The sequence below is a fragment of the Cetorhinus maximus genome, chromosome 1 (assembly GCF_964194155.1).
Source record: "Cetorhinus maximus chromosome 1, sCetMax3.hap1.1, whole genome shotgun sequence".
Classification (NCBI taxonomy): Eukaryota; Metazoa; Chordata; class Chondrichthyes; order Lamniformes; family Cetorhinidae; genus Cetorhinus; species Cetorhinus maximus.
In genome coordinates this window covers 126,805,807-126,828,211 of record NC_135879.1, presented here as the reverse complement: position 1 = coordinate 126,828,211, position 22,405 = coordinate 126,805,807, and the positions used below count along the sequence as shown (strand labels likewise).

At 41.1% G+C, this 22,405-nt stretch overlaps 1 protein-coding gene across 5 annotated transcripts in view; it reads left to right on the top strand.

Moving 5' to 3' along the window:
• The window catches only part of arap2 (ArfGAP with RhoGAP domain, ankyrin repeat and PH domain 2), a 454,954-nt gene that overhangs the window by 374,514 nt on the left and 58,035 nt on the right, over positions 1-22,405 (top strand). For 4 of the 5 annotated variants that reach the window (XM_078546079.1, XM_078546071.1, XM_078546106.1 and 1 more), the window contains 3 exons: positions 3,695-3,823; positions 12,881-13,020; positions 22,310-22,392. In XM_078546079.1, coding sequence (XP_078402205.1) covers positions 3,695-3,823; positions 12,881-13,020; positions 22,310-22,392 — 352 coding nt within the window. The remainder of the gene's footprint in view (positions 1-3,694; positions 3,824-12,880; positions 13,021-22,309; positions 22,393-22,405) is intronic. The other variant, XM_078546088.1, reaches the window with a different exon arrangement.

Sequence of the window (22,405 nt, the reverse complement as noted above, 5' to 3'; positions counted from 1 at the left end):
ACCCAACTCCCTCTGCTCCTGCACTCCCTTTAGAATTGTACACTTTATTTTATATTGTCTCTCTGCATTCTTTTGAAAGTGGAGGTCTGCAGACATAGGTGACTTTGCAAATGGGAATGTCACAGTGGTGCAGAAGCAGTTACTGCTCTGAGAATAGAGTTAAAGCAAATTATGGAGGCAGTTTTACTGTACACTTGACTATGCTATAGTTGAGTTGGAAATGCTTTATGCTAACCATCCAAAATGCAAAAACTTCCGTCAATGAATGATGGGTTTCTGGTGTTCATTCTCTGGATGTGCGGTTTTAGATGATTTCAGCCATTATGCTGGTGCGACAGAGACCTCAATAGCTAATGCTGCTTTCAAGAACACGCTCACACTTAGAATTGCTAACTGCTGATTGCCACTGGCAGGAGGGTTGCTTCTCCTGACTTCACAGAAACCTATTTTTATAAACGATACTTTTCTTCTATTGGTGGCTGCTGTTCAGGCTGAAAAGTCTGCAGAAGAATCCTGATGCCTTCCCTGCTTAGTAATAAGTACTTTGGTGAGGGAGCCGAAAGCAGCCATTAAGCTTGTGAGAAATGATTTTTAAAAATATTTTTGGGGGCTATTGTGTTATTCTGTAGAAAAGGGTGTCTGTGTGTGTGTGTCTGTGTGTGCGTATGTGCATGCCTTGTGTGAATGATGAGTGGGTGTAGTTGCATTTACATTTCAGGTGTTGAGAAAATAAATCTTTATTCATTCTTTTAATTTAACCTACAAGAAATCCTGCCTTGTGTCTAACATAGGAACACAGAAACTAGGAGCAGGATTAGGTCATTCGGCCCTTCGAGCCTGCTCCGCCATTCATTATGATCATGGCTGATCATCTGACTCAATAGCCTGCTCCCGCTTTTTCCCCATACCCTTTGATCCCTTTTGCCCCAAGAACTATATCTAACTCCTTCTTGAAAACATACAATGTTTTGGTCTCAACTACTTTCTGTGGTAGCGAATTCCACAGGCTCACCTCTCTCTGGGTGAAGAAATTTCTCTTAATCTCAGTCCTAAATGGTCTACCCCATATCCTCAGACTGTGACTCCTGGTTCTGGACTCCCCCACCATCAGGAACATCCTTCCTGCATCTACCCTGTCTAGTCCTGTTGGAATTTTATAGGTTTCTATGAGATCCCCCCCTCATTCTTCTGAATTCCAGCGAATATAATCCTAATTGACTCAATCTCTCCTCATATGTCAGTCCTGCCATCCCAGGAATCAGTCAGGTAAACCTTCGCTGCGCTCCCTCTATAGCAAGTACATCCTTCCTCAGATAAGGAGACCAAAACTGCACACAATATTCCAGGTGTGGTCTCACCAAGGCCCTGTACAATTGCAGCAAGACATCCCTGTTCCTGTACTCGAATCCTCTGGCTATGAAGGCCAACATAGCATTTGCCTTCTTTACCGCCTGCTGCACCTGCATGCTTACCTTCAGTGACTGGTGTACAAGGACACCCAGGAGTCGTTGAACATTCCCCTCTCTCAATTTATAGCCATTCAGATAATAATCTGCCTTCTTGTTTTTGCTACCAAAATGGATAACCTCGCATTTATCCACATTATACTGCATCTGCCATGCATCTGCCCACTCACTCAGCTTGTCCAAATCACACTGAAGCATCTCTACATCCTCCTCACAGCTCACCCTCCCACCCAGCTTTGTGTCATCTGCAAATTTGGAGATATTACATTTAATTCCCTCATCTAAATCATTAATATATATTGTGAATAGCTGGGGTCCCAGCACCGATCCCTGCGATACCCCACTAGTCACTGCCTGCCATTTGGAAAAAGACCCGTTTGTTCCTACTCTTTGTTTCCTGTCTGCCAACCAGTTCTCTATCCATCTCAATACACTACCCCCAATCCCATGCGCTTTAATTTTACATGCCAATCTCTTATGTGGGACTTTGTCGAAAACCTTCTGAAAGTCCAAATAAACCACGTCCACTGGCACCCCCCTCATCAACTATACTCGTTACATCCTCAAAATATTCCAGTAGATTTGTCAAGCATTATTTCCCTTTCATAAATCCATGCTGACTTTGTCTGATTCTGCCACTGTTTTCCACATTCTCAGCTATTAAATCTTTTATAATGGACTCCAGAATTTTCTCCACTACTGACGTCAGGCTGACTGGTCTATAATTCCCTGTTTTCTCTCTGCCTCCCTTTTTAAATAGTGGGGTTTCATTAGCTACCCTCCAATCTGTAGGAACTGTTCCAGAGTTTATAGAATCTCAGAAGATGACCACCAATGCATCCGCTATTTCTAGGGCCACTTCTTTAAGTACTCTGGGATGCAGATTATCAGGCCCCGGGGATTTATTGGCCTTCAATCCCATCAATTTCTCCAACACCATTTCCCTACTAATACTGATTTATTTCAGTTCCTCCCTCCCACTAAACCCTGTGTTTCCCAACATCTCTGGTATGTTATTAGTGTCCTCCTTTGTGAAGACAGAACCAAAGTATGTATTTAGTTGGTCAGCCATTTCTTTGTTCCCCATTATAAATTCCCCTGTTTCTGACTGTAAGGGACCTACATTTGTCTTCACCAATCTTTTTCTCTTCACATACCTATAGAAACTTTTACAGTCAGTTTTTATGTTCCCTGCAAGCTTACTTTTGTACTCTATTTTCCCCTTCTTAATCAACCCCTTGGTCGTCCTTTGCTGAATTTGTCTGTTCTTGAAAGTCACAGCAAAAGGGGTTAAAACACAACTTATTTAAAGATATCTTGTTGTGTATAGTCTAGAGATGCAAAGAAGGGGAATGATCCCACATTTCTTCTGTAACATAAAGGTTACTATCAAAAGAAATTCAAATTATTAATTTCCCTGCTCTTTCGACGAACTTGTTAACTTTGGAGAAAGGGAAAGAAAGCTATAATACTCACCAGCCAATCAACTCTCGGCCTACCTGTAATGTCATATTTTAATTTTTTTTCCCTCTTAAAATTCAGTGATCTCAGTCTGCTTCACAGTGATCCTGACCCTCTGTACACTCCTCCCGGTATGCTTCACAGTGATCTTTACCCATTGTACACTCCTCCCGATCTGCCTCGCCGTGATCCTGCCTCACCGTGATCCTGACCCACTGTACACTCCTCCCGGTCTGCTTCACAGTATCCTGACCCACTGTACACTCCTCCCAGTCTGCCTCACACTCCTCCTGGTCTGCTTTACAGTGATCCCAGTCTTCTTCACAGTGATCCTGGTCTTCTTGGTACTTATAAGCCATATTTAGAAAATAATATGTAACATAGTTTTTTGTTATCAAATAAGTTGCTGTGTCTAAGCACCAAGTAATTTGAGATAAATGACATCAAAGGAATCTGAACCAGTTGTTGGGTGGACTAAGGAATCGCAATTAATTTTGAAATGGCTAAACGATGATGCATTTTGCTGAAGGAAGATGAATCATATATTTGAGGGATTGCTGGAAAAAATTACCATATGAAAATGAAGACTAATATTGTAGAATACCATTTAATTGATTTATTTTCATATAAATATATATCCTTAGTTTGACGCATTGATCATTTTTTACAATTGAAGTTCAAGAAGGATTAAATGCGATGTTAATATTTTCAATAAATCACTATTATGTATAATTTTATGCTGTTGCTTTACATTTTCTCTTCCACAGAGCGATTACTGCACTACAGAGAGAATGTTCTGGAACAGGTTCTCCAGTGGAGCACACTGCCTGAGCCTGAATCTGCTTACTTGATCATAAAACAGTTTTCAGCAGCAAATGCCATCAAAAAGTACCTCGGTATGAATGTCAATTCCTACTTGTTTTTTTTTAAACCAAATCATTGCACACACATCTGGAACAGAACTGTTGATGGATGTCAGCTTTTGCTTGAATGTTAGTGGTGAACTTAACCTGTTTTGCTGACAGCATATTGGAATCCTACTACCAGAATTTTCCAATTACACATGCATCTAACTTGTATCTTAAGATATTATGGCATTTTTAATGTGTGCCTACTAACAACCTTCCTGTCTAATTATAACATGAGAGACATTAACAACGCTCCATTTATTGCCCATCCTTAGTTGCCCATCTCAAAAGGTGGTATTGGTCCTTCTCCATGACTGTTGAGGACCTTGTGGTTATGATAATTGAGGAGACAGTTCTAGGATTTTGAAACAGAGATGAAAAATACCAATATGTGTCAGAGTCAGGATGTTGTGTAACTTGGAGAAGAATTGGGGGCAATAACCTCATGTTCTTGGTGGAACAGGTTGTAGGGGTTCCAAGTGTTGATGAATTGTCTAGATTCACTAGATAGCATAGTGAAGGATGTAGATATTGAATTCAGTGGTAGAGCTATTGATCGAACGGGAAGGCATGAAGGGATGAGTCATGTGCTTCATTACATTGTGGCACGAAAGCCTTTTTCAGTGTGTGACTGGAGTGCATGACAGGCAGTACTTCCAACATCAACAGGTGATTTTGGATCAACTATCGTTTATACACCACACCAAAATTTTCCTTTTCATTGACTTTAATGTTCCAAATAAAACATCAAAAGCTTTGGTGCATATTGCTCTTTTTCTGTTTCCAATCCAGATCTGCAACCCACTTAATCGATGGAAACTTAGGGATCAAGCATATCTTAGAATTTTTTTAATATGTTAACAATGAAACTGTTTTTTCAGCAAGTCTATAATACTAGGAAATATGACACCATCCATTTAACAAAAGAGTGATTTTAATTTGTGGTCCATTTGTGTCCTGGGAAATATAAAACATTTACTGACAATGTTAAAGCTCATATTGTAAAGCATTTCTCTCAGATTCATTGCTCTATCTGTGGTGATGCCTATGGACATTCTGAACGGTTATCAAAGGTTTTTTTTTAAATAAAGCAGGTTACAAAGAATATGTAATAAATGCTTTGATAACCATTTAAAATATAGTTTCATTTTCACTTGATGTATTAATATAAACACAAGTGCTTTATCAGCAGTAGGAATAGTACCATTGAAGGTGTTGACTATAAATTTTTTTTAAAATCTTTTCTCATCATAAGTCTTTCACCAACCAAACTGATATCTCAGCAGCTTCATAATCATACCTGTCAAATAAAATGTAGAGAAATGAAAATGGTTAGGTCTCAGTAATACAGGTGTACACCCAACATACAGAGTTGGGAACATGGCTGTCAATAAAATTCAGTACTGTTCTGCAGCACTGGCATGTCAAGAACTGCACAGCTGTTTTCATCTCCATGTTTCAATGATTCTGTAATGATGAGCAATATTCTATTCATTAAGTTTGTGTCTGTGAATTTGTTTAGAAACCTTAAATGTGGTTTAATTTTACGGCTGGTAGCTGCAGTCTTTCAAAATTTCGTGTTAAAAGGAATGAATAATTAATGTTTATATCCTTTTGTACATATGTGATTCTTTTTAAATGCATGATATTTTTATGTTAATCATGCATATTTCAATGTAAATCATTCTATTTGACATCTGAAGAACACAAAATTTCTACGCTTGGCACTGTGAAAACTGAGCTACCGTAAAATATTCCTGAATTCAACAACCACAACTTACATTAAAGGATCCTCTGTAAATTTAATAAAACACCCCAGGTGCTTCACAGGAAAATTATAAAATAAAATACAACACTTAAGCACATAAGGAGATATTAGGCCAGATGACTAAAAGCTTGGTCAAAGAGGTAGATTGTAAGAGGCATCTTAAAGGAGGAAAGCAAGGCAGGAACAGAATTCCAGTGCTTAGGGCCTAGGCAACTGAAGGCGCGTTCACCAATGTTGGAGTGATTCAAATCAGGGATGCTCAAGAGGCTGGAATTAGTTGAGCGGAGTGATCTCAGAGTGTTGTGGGGCTGGAGGAAATTGCAGAGATAGGGAGGGATAAAGCCATGGAGGGATTTTAAAACAAAGATGAGAATTTTAAAATCAAGATGTTGCTTGACCGGGAGCCAATGTAGGTCAGCAAGCACAGGGATGATAAGTAAACATGACTTGGGTACAAGTTAAATCATGGGCACCAGAGGTTTGAATTATCTCTTGTTTATGAGGGTAGAATGTAGGAGATCGGCCAGGAGTGGAATGGAAAAGTCAAGTCTAGAGGTAATGAAGGCATGAATGAAGGTTTCAGCAGCAGAAGAGCTGGGGCAGGGGCGAAATCGAGCGATGTTCCAGACGTGAAAATAGGCAGTCTCAGTGATGGTTGGAATCTGATAACAACAGAACCTGGTGAGAGCAGTCCCACCCAGCTGGACAATAGTGGAGAGGCATTGGAGGAGGATAGTATGATTAACTGTGTCAAAGGCTGCAGACATGTCAAGAACGATGAAGGGGGAAAGTTTATCTTTGTCACAGTCACATGGGATGCCATTTATGACTTTGGTAAAAGCCATTTCTGTACCGTGACAGAGATGGAAATTTGATCAGGGAGATTGAAGCATGCAGCTCCGGGAAAGATGGGGATGCATTTGGGAGGTGACAACATCTTCAAGGACTTTTAGGAGAAAAGGGAGGTTGGAGATGGATGGTAGCTTGCAAGGAGGGTGGGATCAAAGATTGGCTTATGAGAGAAGAGTGGCAGATTTAAAGGATCCAACACCTGAAGAGAGAGAACATGTGGGTCAGGAGGAGAAATTGGGTTGTCAGCAGTTTAGTGGGAATAGGGTCAAGGGTACAGGAGCTGGGCCTCAGGAGAGGGCATGAGGAGAGATGAGAGCGAAACTAGAGAAAGTTGGAAGTTCAGGCTGAGGGTAGGATGAATCTTGGAGAAAATTTGTCCCAATGGGCTAGTGGAAGGGAAGGAAGTGGCTGAGGCAGCTGATCAAATGGTCTCGATCTTAATAACAAAGAAATCCATGAACTCTTCACATTTAGTGTCGGAGGTGAGTGTGGAGGGGACAGGGGAGAGGGGTTTAAGAGGACAGTTTTCAGTAGAGAAAAGAAGTTGTCTTTGCATTACGGGATGATCCCTGGAATAGTGAGCACTTTTAGCAGATGAGAACAGGACCTTATTGTGCTTTAAGCTGTCCAGCCAGATCTGGCGCTGGATGGTTAAACCAATTGTGCAGCATATCCTTTCAAGTCTGCATCCCTTGGATTTAAGGGAGCGAAGATGAGTGCTGTACCAGTGGGAGTGGCCAGGGTGAGAGAGTATAATTTTTTAATGCAGACTATGGCATCAAAGGTGAGGGTGTGATTGAGCAAATCAGTAGCTGCAGTAGTGTTGTGGTGAATAGAGGGCCAAAGGCTAGACAATTGGCTTTTTGAAAGTGCTGTTGTAGGTGATTTGGGTGATAGCTTATTCCAGGAACGGATAGATATGAAGGTTGGGTGTGGAAGGAAATATGAGTAGAGAGTATTAAAAGGAAATGATCAGAGATACCCTTACCTGTGATTGAAACAATTGGAGTAGCAAGACCACGGGAACTGGTAAGGTCAAGGGGGTAGCCATGAAATCTGGGTTGGGGAGTTTACATGGAGGGAGAGATTTAGAAAGAATATGAGGGCAATGAACTCACAGGAGGGAGAACAGGATAAGTTGAGATGGAAGTTAAAATCACCGAGGATGAGAAGTTGTTCAGTGCAGAGGCTGAGGGAGGAAAGAAGTGAAGGTACCTTGGTGAGAAAATTTTTATCATACTTGGAAGGGTTGTAGAGAATGAGGATTTTAATGAGTGATGAGAGCATAGATCAAGATGGGATTCTGAAAGGAGGAAAAAGTACCAGAGGAATAGATGTTCAGACAAAATTGTAATCTGAATATAAGCCCTTTTCTGGTTTTTTTTTAAAAAATTGGCTTTTCAGCCTATCAGCTCATTTTAACTCAACATTGTGGTCCAATTTATTCACCAAACATGCAGTAATAACGTCATTAGCATTTTCTGTGTAAACAAAAATATTCAAAATGAAAATACGTAGATAAACCAAAAGAACAGGAAAGGAAATCTAAATCCTTTCAAATGACATTTTTGAAGCAGTTTTAAAAGAAAACTCTGTAATTAGCTGAAGAAATCAGGCTGGTTGACAACTTAAATATTTTAATGAGGCTGGATGCCTCTGATGTAACCTACTTTGGAGATTTTGCATTGGACAACCAGGTTTCCCAGGCCTCAGGAAACCTGGCAGGTGAAGTGAGGTGAGGACAGATTCAGAGAAATGTGTTTTCACAGGATTGCCCCACAGCTGCAGCCTGCTCTGCAGCGTACCTTGCCCAAGTAGAAGCCATGCCTGTCAATCAGGCTGGCTTCTGGGTGGAAACTTGTTGGGGGCCAAAAAGCACACGCTGTGAAGACTTCCAGATTTCCTGTCCAGAACCTTGTCTTCCCCCTCAGTCCACCTACATGACCTGGCTCATTTAATATCTAAGCCACAGTATGTTGCAGCACATAAGGGGCACAGGCCCATTGTGCCTGTGTTAATTCTTTGTAAGAGCAATTCAATTAATCCCCTCCCCTGCTCTTTACCCATCGCCCTGCAAAATTTTACTTCTCATGCACTCAGTTCCCATTTAAAAGGTCTCCATCTACTCTCTCGTTCTTTCATCAATTACCTTAAATCTGCATCTCTGATTACTCACCATTCTGCCAGTGGAAATAGAGTAAAAGAGAAACAATCAAAATCCTTCAAAATTTTGAAAACTCTGTTAAACCTTCCCTTAGCCTTATCTGCCCTAAAGAGAACAATCCCAGCTCCTATAGTCTGTCCACATGTAGGAATCCCCTCATCCTTGATGGAATTCTGGTATACCTCCTTTGAACGCTGTCCTAGGATTGACATCTTTCTAACTGCATTAGATGAGCCCTAAATTGTTATTTATAAATGTTCGGTATAACTTCCTTGTTTTTGTGCTATATGGCTGGGATTTTCATCTCGGGCCAGGGAAATGCAAGTCGAGCCTTTCTGTGGCTTCTGAGACTTCAGCCCACCTCCAAAACCCATTCCTGCCATATTTTTGTCTCTCAGAGCTGTGGGCAGGGAAGGTTTGGATTTTGTGAGCTGCACTGCAGTGCAGGTGCTGGGCGGGCTGTTTAGAAGGCCCACCTCGGTTCTTGGGGACAGCAACCCAGCTCCCAACATTGTTCTCATATCCCATAAACCTCATCCCATGTCACCAACCCAACTTCATGCCCCCGATATCCCCCAGGCCACACCACACCCCCTCCATTGCCTCTCAGACGCCCATGCCCTCTCATATCTCTCATGAGACCCCATGACCTTCCATTCCCTCTCAGATCCCTCATAGTCCCCCCCTCCAAAGCCACTCACTCAGTATCCACTATGGGCAGACCACATGATGTCTTTAAAATGGATATTAAAAAAATAAACTGCTAGCAATCTAATACAGTTGTCACTCAAGGATACTGCACACTAAAGAAAAAAACTCATTCATTAAAGCCATTTAAAAATGTTAATCCCCGCAAATGGTCAATCTGTTTGAAAAATAAAAAAACATCAGTTCCACTAAGCACATCAAAGACCAATAATCCTTTAATAACCCCTTAAAACTGAATCAAAATATGAACATAGCACCCTTCCGAGGAAAGTCATTCTGGAGCTTTTGAAAGTCAGACAAGCATTCATAATAGGCTCAGCTGTAATAGCAAACCCTGTGAAATCTAAACAATGGAGCCTATTGAAATTGAAATAAAAAACATGGCCTTTTTAAGCTGCAGATGGTGTTTCATTTCCATCCCAAATCAGATTACCTGTCAATCAATAGAGCGAGCACGGCTTAGATTTTTTTTTTTCTTTCAACACCTGGGCAATTTTTTTTAAAACCTAAAGGTCTGCTCTATTTAAGTCAGAGTCCAAAACATGACAGTAGTTTCCCCGACACATTTTTGTACAGTTTTAAATGCATTATGACACTTTCTCCAATGGGAAAGTACTCTAAGTATTCAACACCTAAACAATGCTGGTCAATGCAATGGTCAACTTATGTTTTCAGGACAGAGTCCTGTGATGACTCACTGCCGTTAAACCACATCTACATTACAATACAACATCTAACAGTGGCATTTGAAATTGTGAAAACATTCAACATTTACTGTCAGAATGTTTCTGACTCCTCAGCAAGCTCCCCCCAGTGGTCACTAACTCTCTAACAATTTGGGTTTTTTTAGGGCTTACCAAACTCACACCAGCGCACAAAAGTAGCAAGGGGGAGGAATTTCAAATTTGTTGTAGGGCTGATAATGGGCGACCCCAACCTCAGAAGAGGTGAATGCAGGGTCACATACCAAGGCCTTCCCAACCCATGAAAAAGCCACACAAAAATAGTGTGGGATCAGGAAGGGAGAGGAAATCCTCCTTTGCAGTGAAATACTTCAACATTTCAGCTTTCCCAATCCCATTCCTACTCCCATGAAGAGACAAGAATCCAACCCTGTGCCTCTATTTATGAAGTCAAGGAACCCAAATGCTTTTTTTTAATAGCCTTCTCCACTTGTTTTGCCCCCTTCAAACATTCCTGGATGTAAAACTCGAGGTTTCTGTCCTTGCAGCCCCTTTAAAACTGTAATCTTGTCTCTTCCACTCCAGCATTTGAGCACAAAAATTAAGGCTGACACTCCAGTGCTGTACTGAGGGAGTGCTGCACCACCAGTGGTACCATCTTTCAGATGAAGTCTTAAACTGATGCCCTGCCTGCTCCCTCAGGCGAATGTAAAATAATCCATGGCACTATTTTGAACAAGAGCGGGACAGTTACCCCCATTGTCCTGGCCAATATTTATTCCTCAGTCAAAATGTCACAGCACAGATTGTCTGGTCATGATCACATTGCTGTTTGTGGGAGTTTGCTGAGTTCATATTGGCTGCCATATTTCCGACATTACAACAGTGACTACAATTCAAAAAATACTTAATTTGCTGTAAGATGCTTTGGGACATCGAGTGGCCCTGAAAAGTGCAAAATAAATGCATTTTTTTCTTTTTTTACCATTTACATTATAATTTGGCAGGTTTGGACTTTGGAGCAGCTCAAGTCCACAAGGTAATATCAAATAGCCAGGATCTTTCATTTGACAGAAAATTACAAAATAAATTCCACGTTGTTATGACAGTGGGCGTGTGCTAAATGACATCTAAAAGCCAAGAGGATCTGAATTTGACCAGCTGAAATAAATGAGTGTATGCTGAATGTTTAGCTGACAGCTTTAGTTCTGGATCAAGGAATAGACATTTTGAGAAAGATAATGTAATTCATCATGCTTGTCAGCCACACAAATGGTGATATTTTCTGTGTCAGCCCACCTGTTTGGTTCAGCAAATCCTGTCCTGTTCTACTCAAACTGAGCCAACTTTCCATTAGAACAGGTTCTTTTTTTCTGCTTGTGTTAGCTCTCAGAAGTGCCTTCACAGCGAAATAAATGTAATTGAAACTAAGATAGTGGAGAAAATGTCCAGCATCCTTCTTTCTATTCTGTTAGGTTATAAAACAACTGAGGTGCTGCACTAAAATAAAGGCAAAATACTGCGGATGCTGGAAACCTGAAATAAAAACAGAAAGTGCTGGAAAAGCTCAGCAGGTCTGGCAGCATCTGTGGAGAGAGAAACACCATTAACGTTTCAAGTCTTAGAAGAGTCATACAGACTCAAAACGTTAACTCTGCTTCTCTCTCCACAGATGCTGCCAGACCTGCTGAGTTTTTCCAGCATTTTCTCTTTTTATTTGAGGTGTTGCATTGTTGGTTCCTAACTAGGGCACACAGTCTCTGCATAAATAAAGGTTGGAGTACTGTCTACAATTCTGGCCTTATAAGAAGGATATAGTGGCACTGGAGACTGTGCAAAATGATTTACAAGAATGGAAATGTGTGGTTATATGTATCAGGAAAGGATTGATGGGCTTGGGTCTTATCTCGTAGAAAAGAGAAGGCTGAGGGATGACGTAATAGAGGTTCTTAAAATTGTGAAAGGTTTTGTTAGAGTAGGTACAATAAGTGTATTCCCACTTGTGAGGTAGAGCAAAACTGTAAGCCATCACTTTAAGATAGTTATCAAGTCACTCAATTGGGAATTCAGAAAAAAACTTCTTCACTCACAGACTGGTGAGAATGTGGAACTTTTTACCACAAGGACAAGTTGAAGTGAATAGTCTAGATGTATTTCGGGGGAAGTTAGATAAGCATTTGAGGGAAAAGGAAATAGAAGGTTATACTGAAAAAATTAGATGAGGAATAGTTAGGTACCTGTTTGACCGGCATAGACTTGATGGGCCGAAGGGCCTTTTTCTGTGCTGTAGACCTCTATGAAAACTGGAAAAGGCTCAAGTGGAACATAAATGCCAGCATGGACTGGTTGGATCAAATAGCCTGTTTCTGTGTTGTATTCTATGTAAAAATATATCCATGCTTTAACTTTAACTGAACAAAATATTCCTCTAATTTTATTTAATAGAGCCACAGTGGGAAGGTGACAGTGTATAATAGAATTTGTTAATATGATTCATAAAGTCCCTCTAATTATGACAACAAATTAATTTAATCTTGTTTTGTGATTGTTCCCAAATATAGTAAAACTAACAATATTATTGCATGTAAATTCTAATCTGCTCCCCTTGTTGGTTTATTGTCCCATATTGAAGATATCACCAAATATCATACCACCTTAAGAGGGATAATTTTTGTGACTGAACTATATTTTAATATTTAATAGTGGGTCGTCTTTGGGAGAATGTTTTGAATCTTATCTGCTCTTTGTGGTAATATATAAAGTTAAAACAGCTAAGAATGTAAATGCAATGTATTTTCAAACAGCTAAGCAAGTTAGTCAGTGTGGGACGAGTATGGAAAGTAACTGCAGGTTCACTTTTTATTTCACAGCAGAGAATATCAAAGATCTTGGGAAAGCAGGGATTCTGAAATGGAGAGAAGAGCCATGTAAATTGTTATCTGGAAATAAATTTCAGGAGCGTTACTTTGTCCTGCGGGATGAAAAGCTGCTCCTTTATAAGGATGTGAAGGTGTGTATATCCATTTTGCATTAATTGTTTGGTCAATTATTGGCGGGAAGTTTATTACACAAAAACATATGGGCTGGGAGCAGGAGATTTTTTTTTAAAACGCTGACTCTAATGTACCTCTGGATTTAACAGAGACAAGACAAGGGGCAGACAACCAACTCATTCCCAGGAGACAGATTGGCAATTTAAGTATTTTTAGGTCAATGGTGACCCTCAGAATGTTGAAAGTGGGGGAATCAGCTATGGTAAAGGCATTGAATGTCAAGGGAATATGGTTTGTTTGACTCTCATTGGACTTGCTCTTTGCCCACCACGTTAGTGGTGCGAATGTTACTTGTCATTTACCGCCCAAGCCTCAATGTTGTCCAGGTCTTGCTGCGTGCAGGCATGGACTGCTTCAGTATCTGAGGGATTGCGAATGGAACAGCACGCTGTGCAATCATCAGCAGCTTCCCTACTTCCGACTTTATTGGTCATTGATGAAGCAGCTGAAGGTGTTTCAAAATTACCTAGATATTAAGTAAAGGCATACTGCAGGTCAAGAGAGAGAGAGGACTCATTTTCAGAACTGGTGTAAGATGTTTGAGACAACTCCCAATTTTCTGCTCCACCCACTTCCACTCATGCATTGCTGCATGACTTAAAAGAGTCTGCATCCACTTTAAAATTTATTTTTTCCAAAATTTAAAGGGCTGAGGCTTTAAATAACTTCGCAGTTCGATATTCCACAGACCATATCTTGTCTTTTATGAGCATTTATGTCTACTTTAACAAATAATATGCCACCTGCTGCAGGATAAGGCCCTCGTTCCAGCGTAAATGGGGCCTGTTTAAACTCAGCACTGAGGTCAAATGGCCGTGCAAGGTTTGGGTTTCCTCCATGTGTGAGTCATATCCCAGTCCCGTTCCCTTGCTGGCAAAAATGGAATCTGTTGGAATTGGACACAGGACTTCTGGATCCAGGGTCCTCGCGCCATTTTGAATAAGGTGTAGAGACTACACAACTCTGAAAATCTAAGGCATAGTGTCATCCACCAAAGTAATCCAAGTAGAAGGCTGCCCAACCTTTACTGATTCTAAACTTCCACACTGATGCTAAATTTCTCATCGTATGCAAATGTGATAACATTGTCTCATTTATCACACTACCATTTCTACACCAAAAGAAAACAAAGTTTTGTAGGACATTTGTAGGGCACAGATGTAACAGTTTTTTTTAAATGATCATTTAAATGACTTTATAAATAAACATTGACATTTAGCAAACAAAACATGCACAGTATTTTCCAAGCAGGTGTTGGAGAAACATGGTCAATATTATTTTCTCATGTTGCTTCTGCATATAAATAAGCACAACTCAACTTTTAATTAGGAATACAGTTAAAATAAACTGTTAATTTAGCTTTGGCTCCCATTTTCACTGATTATTAATGGCAAGGCAATCTCATCATGTTAGAAACAGAAGTGTTTTATTTGCCGGTACTTTAAAATTATAAATTAAGCCTTCCCAAAATTTTATCTATACCTAAGGATTACCATAATATTTGGAGGTTAAGTTGGCAGTTTTAAACTCCTTTGGCCAGTGTGAGGGACTAAGAGCTCACACCGTATACTTTTGTAAATATGTATCTATAGATCTGCTTATTGCTATTTCTAAAGTTTTAAATTGAACAAAGACCTTTAAAATGGTCGAACCTATGTCTGTCTCTGACCCTCGAACAAAAGGAAGATACCTGGCAGTCTTAGGAAAACTTATACCTTGTTATCTCTGAGGAGTCACTAATGGCCACCTATGAACTGCACAGTCCAAGTTCAAAGAAAGCTATACAAAGGCCATCTGCATTTAATAACCCAGGCTGGCCAACAGGGGAATGGATTGTCTCCTAAGACAAAGGTCCAGTAACTTTACTTTCAATTCCTAATGGCTGAGACATTTAACAGTCTTTGGAAGCCAGACGATGGATAAACTTCCTTTGTCAAAGACCTGGTGGAGACGTGGGAGTCATGTGACATGGGCTTCTGGCTTGTGGAACAAGTAACATTGCCTTGCTGAACTGCATAGCTCAGTCTGCTGTTTGCCATCTAAATACGAGCTTCCCAGACAAGGATCTATGCCCAGCTTGAATACCTGGCCCCCATCTGCACTGCTTCTGCTGGAAATTCGGTGCCATCGCCTACAAGACTGATTCATCTCTGCATGCCTATCTCATTGTGTAAAGTCAATATCACTGAAAAAGCAAATTATCCAGCATCAGTTTACAACCCACCAACCTTCGTGAAGGAATACTCATTGGATTTTGATCCTGGACTCTGGAACCCATGTGAAACAATATTTCATTTTTCTGTCGCTACTGTAAAACCTTCTTTTCTCTATCCCTCTCTCTACTGTCTGAGTGTGGAGGCGATGTTGTGACCCTCCTTTCACGTTTTGAGTGTGTGCAAATGAACTAACACTTTGGGTTCATCCTATCTTGAGTTTACTGTGGGGTTATGAGTAGAAAACTGGATCACACCAAAACTGAGGGGGTGGGAAATACCCCACCACTTATAAAGGGGGAAACAAATCAAAACACCTTCCTGTTTATGGACAAGTGTTGAGAGAAGAAATTAGTACTGTTTAAGTTAACCCCCTCCTGTCCAAAACACTACAGAATTGCAAACCAGTTACTATGGGAGGAGAGTATGCATATTCACCAAATTAAAGGAAAAGAATGGAAGTTGTTTACTTCAAACGATGAAACACAAAACAGGTGATGGAAAAGCATGTTTTTTTCCTCTTTTAATCGCATATAAATGAGAATTAACAACAACCTAAGGACCAAGAAGAACACTGTTCCTTGAGAGATTCTTGTCATTGAACTGATAATTTAATGAGGGTATCGTTCTTCCCTTCGTGGTTGGTGCTGCTTTCTTTGCTATTTTTCTCCTTTTATTGGAAAACTTGAAGGTTGTTTGCATGCGTAAGAAACATGCACTTGCTGTGTGCACATGTCTTTGCTCTTAATTTGTTTACTTCGAACCTGCAGAAACTCCAGAGTGAAGGAAAGAAGTGATTCTAGGAATAATTCTATTGTCTGCTGTGGAAGTTCTTCATTTTAACTATACATATCATGATGTTTTTGTTTCATTTAATCATAATCAGCATTTTATTTCATTAGTTCTTGCCTTGGCTCAACATCATCCATCTGAAGTTGATTTGATTAAAGGAACATAGGACTTGGGAGCAGGAGTAGGCCATTCAGCCTTTCGAACATGCTCTGCCAGTCAATAAATTCATGACTGATCTGGTTGTAGTCTCAACTCCACTTTCCTATCTGCAGCCCTAACTCTTGATCTCCTTGTCTGTCAAGAACCTGTCTAACTCAGCCTTGAATGAATTCAATGACCCAGCCTCTACTGTTTTCTGGGGAAAAGAATTCCATATGCTAACAACCTTTTGAGAGAAAAAAATTATTCTCATCCCCATCTTAAAGGGTAGACCTCTGATTCTTAAATTGTGTCCCCCAGTTCTAGTCCCACAAGTTGAAACATCCTCCTGAGATATTCTCTGCCAAATCCCCTCAGGACCTTACATAATTCAATAAGATCATTCTCATTCTTCTGAACTCCAATGGGCATAATTAAACTCACGCTGTGCTATAGGTTATAATGGTTTTACTGCAGGTTTGTTCAATCGATCTCATATGTATATTGAGCTCACAAGATTATTCTGGCTGAGGATGGCCATTCAGCATATCTTAATTCATCCATCCATAGAAATCCTATTGCTGCCCTCATTTCATCATCTTGCATTTATGTAGCACTTTTAATGTAATGAAATGTGCCAAGGCACTTCAGAGCAGGGTTAGCTAACAAAATTTGACACCGAGCCCCACAGAGTTTTTTTGAAAGAAACTGATTTTAAATTATCCAATTGTTGTGGTGGGATTTCAGCTTGCATTCTTTGGGTTATTAATACTTGACATTGGATTACTAGCTCAGTAAATATAACCAGTATACTGTACCCCCAAAATCCCTAATTATGATAATTGAACAATTTTCATATTCATAGAGCTGAATTTTCCCCCCTTCAGGGGGGAGGTTGAGGGCGGGCGCGTACGGGCGCGCTTCTCATCGGCACCCCCAATCGGAGGTGCGGCGCCATTTTACATGGGTGGGTCAATTTAGGCCCGCCCAGCGTGACATCCGCAGGGAACTGCTATGCGCTCGCTGTGCAGGCAGGGGGATTCACAAAATCGAGAGTGCGCTCTTTCGCGCATGCGCATGAAAGAGCGCACTCATTTCCCTGTGGCTAATCGCAGCCTCAGGGAGATTGCCTCTGCTTTCAAAAATATTAAAAATAGAAAAAAAAAATTCCCTTACATGTCCCCTCACATGACAAAGCCACATGAGTTGGGACACGTCCATAATTTTTACAAAATCTTTATTAAATTTTTTTAAAGCCTACATGAGATTTCATGTTTTTTCTAGTTCCTGTCGGGGCTCCTGGCCTGCTCGCCAACCTTAAGGTTGGACGGGCAGGTCCTTTAATTACTTAATTGATCCTGTCAGTGGCCTCAATTGGCCATTGACAGGTTGGCGGGTCCGCAGCTGATTTTGTTGCGCTTCCGCCTTCCTTAAAATTTAAATCGGGCACAGTGATGTCGGACACACATTGTCCCCGATGTCACCACGCGTCATTTAACACGCCGGTGAGGGGGCCCCACCCCCGCTCGCCGACTCCGATTCTGCCCATAATGTAGTTTATATCCCCTTGTGTACATTTTGCCACTCAATGCAACAATTTTTCACTCTGTGCACTCTTAAAACCTTGCATAATTTTGAAAACTAACATTATATCCCCCTTAATAGTCTACCCTAGTTTTTTGAAAAAACTACAATTTTGCATGACTTTATTCTTTCTCTAGTGAATCTTCACAGTGCGCTTTCCATTGTTCTATTTCCTTTCTATAACATAGTGCCTGAACATGCGAGCAATACTCCAACTCTGGCTTGACCAAAATTAAGTACAAATTCAACATCACTATCTTACTTTTGTATTTGCTTCTATAAATAAACAAAATCTTGGTTGCCTTTTTATGGCCTTTTCTCCATGCATATTCACCTATAAAAACTGATATACCTGCACTTCCAGATGGCTTTGCTCCTTCAATTTGATATGCTTCCTTTCACTATTCTTACAAACTGCACCTACCTGTCCAGCCTCCCAGTAAACTCCTGCAATCTTCCTCATAATTTGCCAGGGTCCCTAATCTGGTATATCAACAAACATCACTACCATTCCTTTTGCACCTTTACCTAAATCATTTATGTCAAAAAAACAATATAGATCTCTGGGATCAGATGACTACACACATACCACTGTTGTGAAAAACATCCCTTTACCTTTACTCTCCCCCTCACCCTCCATCCATTCGTGTAGCTACATTATCTGTAATACCACATGCTTTGCATTTCACCAGTCTTTTCTTTATCACAAGCCTTCTGAAAATCCAGATATACAACATCCACAGCATTCCATTTAGTTTTGAAAATAGTTTTATATCTGAAATGCCAATTGTCTTGTGCTTTCTTAATGAATGCTGCCTGAGCTGCTGAGCACCTCCAACCTCTGTTTCTGTTCCAGGTTTCCAGTATCTGCAGTATATTGCTTTTTATTTACTGTGCTTTTTGCCAACTGTACTCCACTTACCTATTACCTCACTGGCATCATCTTAAAACAACATTTATTGAGTATAATATGCTCTTTATAAACCCATGCTGATGAGCCCGTTTATTAAATTGTTCCCTAAATTTATACCATATTACTGATTCCACAGATTAAATGATGTGAGGCTCCACACTCAGTGAGAAGAAAGTTGGGCATGGAGGCTGATGCTTCTGATTTACCATTGATTAATTTTGATCGTTGGGAATTGAGAACGCTGTGTTAACATTCATGTTAGATTCTATAATCTATGTTCCAGGTAACACTAAATACTGGAAGAGCCACCGTAAAAGATTTACTCATAGAAGTTTATACATAACTAAGATTAAACTATCTGGCCCATCAATTTCCCGGACTATCTCTTTCCACTTTCTTGAGCAGTGGTATAGCATACTCCAGTTCTTTCCAAGATTTTTGTCAAAAAGGAATTGGAGCCGGGCACACCACACAGCATTGACCTATACAACGGAAATGACAATGGCAAACGCAACCCTGTCGACCATCCTCCCTAACATCTGGGGGCTAATGTCAAAATTGGGAGAGCTAACTCTCAAACTAGTCAAGCAACAGCCTAACATAGTTATCCCCATGAAATTATATCTCACGGATAATGTTCCAGACACCACCGTCACCATCCCTGGGTATGTCCTGTCCCATGGGAGGGACAGATCCAGCAGAGGTGGTTGCACAGTGGTATACAGTCAGGATGGAGTTGCCCTGGGAGTCCTCAGCATCGACTCTGGACCCCATGGCATCAGGTCAAACAAATGCAAGGAAACCTCTTGCTGATTACCATGTAACGCCACTGCCCCACACCCCCAACCCCTCAATCCCTCAGCTGATGAATCAGTGCTCCTCCATGTTGACCATTACTTGGAGGAAGCACTGAGGATGGCATGGGCGCAGAATGTATTCTGACTTCAATGTCCATCACCAAGAGTGGCTCGGTAGCACCACTACTGACCGAGCTGACCATATCCTAAAAGACACAGCTGCTAGTCTGGGTCTGCAGCAAGTGGTGAAGGAACCAACAAGATGGATAAACATACTTGACATACTCACCCTCTCCAACCTGCCTGCCGCAGATGCATCTGTCCATGACAGTATCGGTAGGAGTGACCACCACATAGTCCTTGTGGAGACGAAGCCCCCTCTTCACATTGAGGATAGCCTCCATCATGTTGTGTGGCACTAACACTGTGCTAAATGGGATAGATTTTGAATAGATCTGGCACTCAAGACTGGGCATCCATGAGACGCTGTGGGCCATCAGCAGCAGAATTGTATTCAACCACAATTTATAACCTCATTGCTTAACATATCCCCCAATCTACCATTACTACCAAGCCAGGGGATCAACCCTTGTTCAATGAAGGGTGCAGGAGGGCAAGCCAGGTGCACCACCAGGCATACCTAAAAACAACATCCAGTTGTTAATGGTGGTGGACAGTTAAACAACTCACAGGAGGAGGAAGCTTCACAAATATCCCCATCCTCAATGATGGGAGAGCCCAGCACATCAGTGCAAATATAAGGCTGAAGCATTTGCAACAATCTTCAGCCAGAAGTGCCAAATGGATGATCCATCTCAGCCTCCTCAGGAGCTCCACAGCATCACAGATGTCAGTCTTCAGCCAACTCAATTCGCTTCACGTGATATCAAGAAACGGCTGAAGGCACTGGACACTGCAAAGGCTATGGGCTCTGACAATATTCTGGCAATAGTACTGAAGACTTGTGCTCCAGAACTTGCCACGCCCCTAGCCAAGCTGTTCCAGTACAGCTACAACACTGGCGTCTACCCGGCTATGTGGAAAATTGCCCAGGTGTATCCTATGCACAAAAAGCAGGACAAATCCAACCCAGCCAATTACAACCCATCAGTCTACTCTGATCACCAATAAAGCGATGAAAGGGGCCATGGCAGAGCTATCAAGCGGCACTTGCTTAGCAATAACCTGCTTACTGATGCTCAGGTTGGGCTCTGCCAGGGCCATTCAGCTCATGACCTCATTATAGCCTTGATTCAAGTATGGACAAAAGAACTGAACTCCAGCGGTGAAGTGAGAGTGACTGCCCTTGACATCAAGGCAGCATTTGACCAAGTGTGGCACCAAGGAGCCCTAGCAAAACTGGAGTCAATGGGAATCAGGGGGAAAGCTCTCCGCTGGTTGGAGTTATACCTAGCACAAAGGAAAATGGTTGTGGTTGTTGGAGGTCAGTCATCTCAGTTCCAGGATATCACTGCAGGAGTTCCTCAGGGTAGTGTCCTTGGCCCAACCATCTTCAGCTGCTTCATCAATGACCTTCCTTCCATCATAAAGTCAGAAGTGGGAATATTCACTGATGATTACATAATGTTGAGCACAATTCGCGACTCCTCAGATACTGAAACAGTCCATGTCCAAATGCAGCAAGACCTGAACAATATCCAGGCTTGGGCTGGCAAGTGACAAGTAATATTCGCGCCACACAAGTGTCAGGCAATGACCATCTCCAACAAGAGAGAATCTAACCATTGACCAGGTACAAAATTTTGGCCATAAGAGCAGTTCAGAGGCTAGGAATCTTGTGGCGAGTAACTCATCTCCTGACTCCTCAAAGCCTGTCCACCATCTACAAGGCACCCATCTACAAGATGCACTGCAGGAACTCACCAAGCCTCCTTAGGCAGCACCTTCCAAACCCACAACCACTACCATCTAGAAGGACAAAGGCACCAGACACATGGGAACACCATCACCTGGAAGCTCCCTCCAAGCCACTCACCATCCTGACTTAAAAATATATCGACATTACTTCATCGTTGATGGGTCAAAATCCTGGAACTCCCTCCCTAACAGTACTGTGGGTGTACCTACATCCCATGGACTGCAGCGGTTCAAGAAGGCAGTTTACCACCACCTTCTCAAATCCCAGAGGAACATGTTAACTGCAGGGACTGCAGTAGTTCAAGAAGGCAGCTCACCGCCTTCTCAAGGGTAAATAGGGATGGGCAATATATGCTACTTCACCACATATTATGCTTTAAAATTTATTGCTGAAGGAGAAAGGAGACATGACATCTAGCTAACTTTTAATATGTTCCAAATGTAGTATTAATAAACACAAACCTGTTCTTGTAGTGTTAGTTAAAGCCCCATTGCTTTGAGCTTAAAGTCAAATCTAGAGTTCTAGCAAAAAAAGCACAAATGGGCTGAATGTCCTCCTCCTGTGATGTAGGCTTCTATAGCCTAAATTTGCACATTAAAAATAAAACTAGTGCAATCTGACCGGTTTCTCTATCAACTTTGGTTCAATAGGCTGCACGTCCTTACAGAACTATAAATTATTACAGATGCCATTAGTTTTATATGAGCAAGTGCACAGAGTCCCCTACCTTTCATGGTGTGTTTGAGGCTGGAACAAACAATACATTAGCAGTTCTGCAAATTTCTGACTTAGTTATAATACATTGACAATTAGAGGTTGAAATGACGAATGAGAACAAGGTTGCCCTTTTGGGATTGCCGGCCTTAATGATCTATTAAACATTAATGACCAAAGTCTTTTCAATTTACTAATTATGTATAATTTTTTCAGAGCAATAAAACAGAAAGAGAAGTGCCTGTGAAATCCTTAAAACTCTACCTTGGCCTGAAAAAGAAACTGAAGCCTCCGAGTAGGTAAGGATGTTTT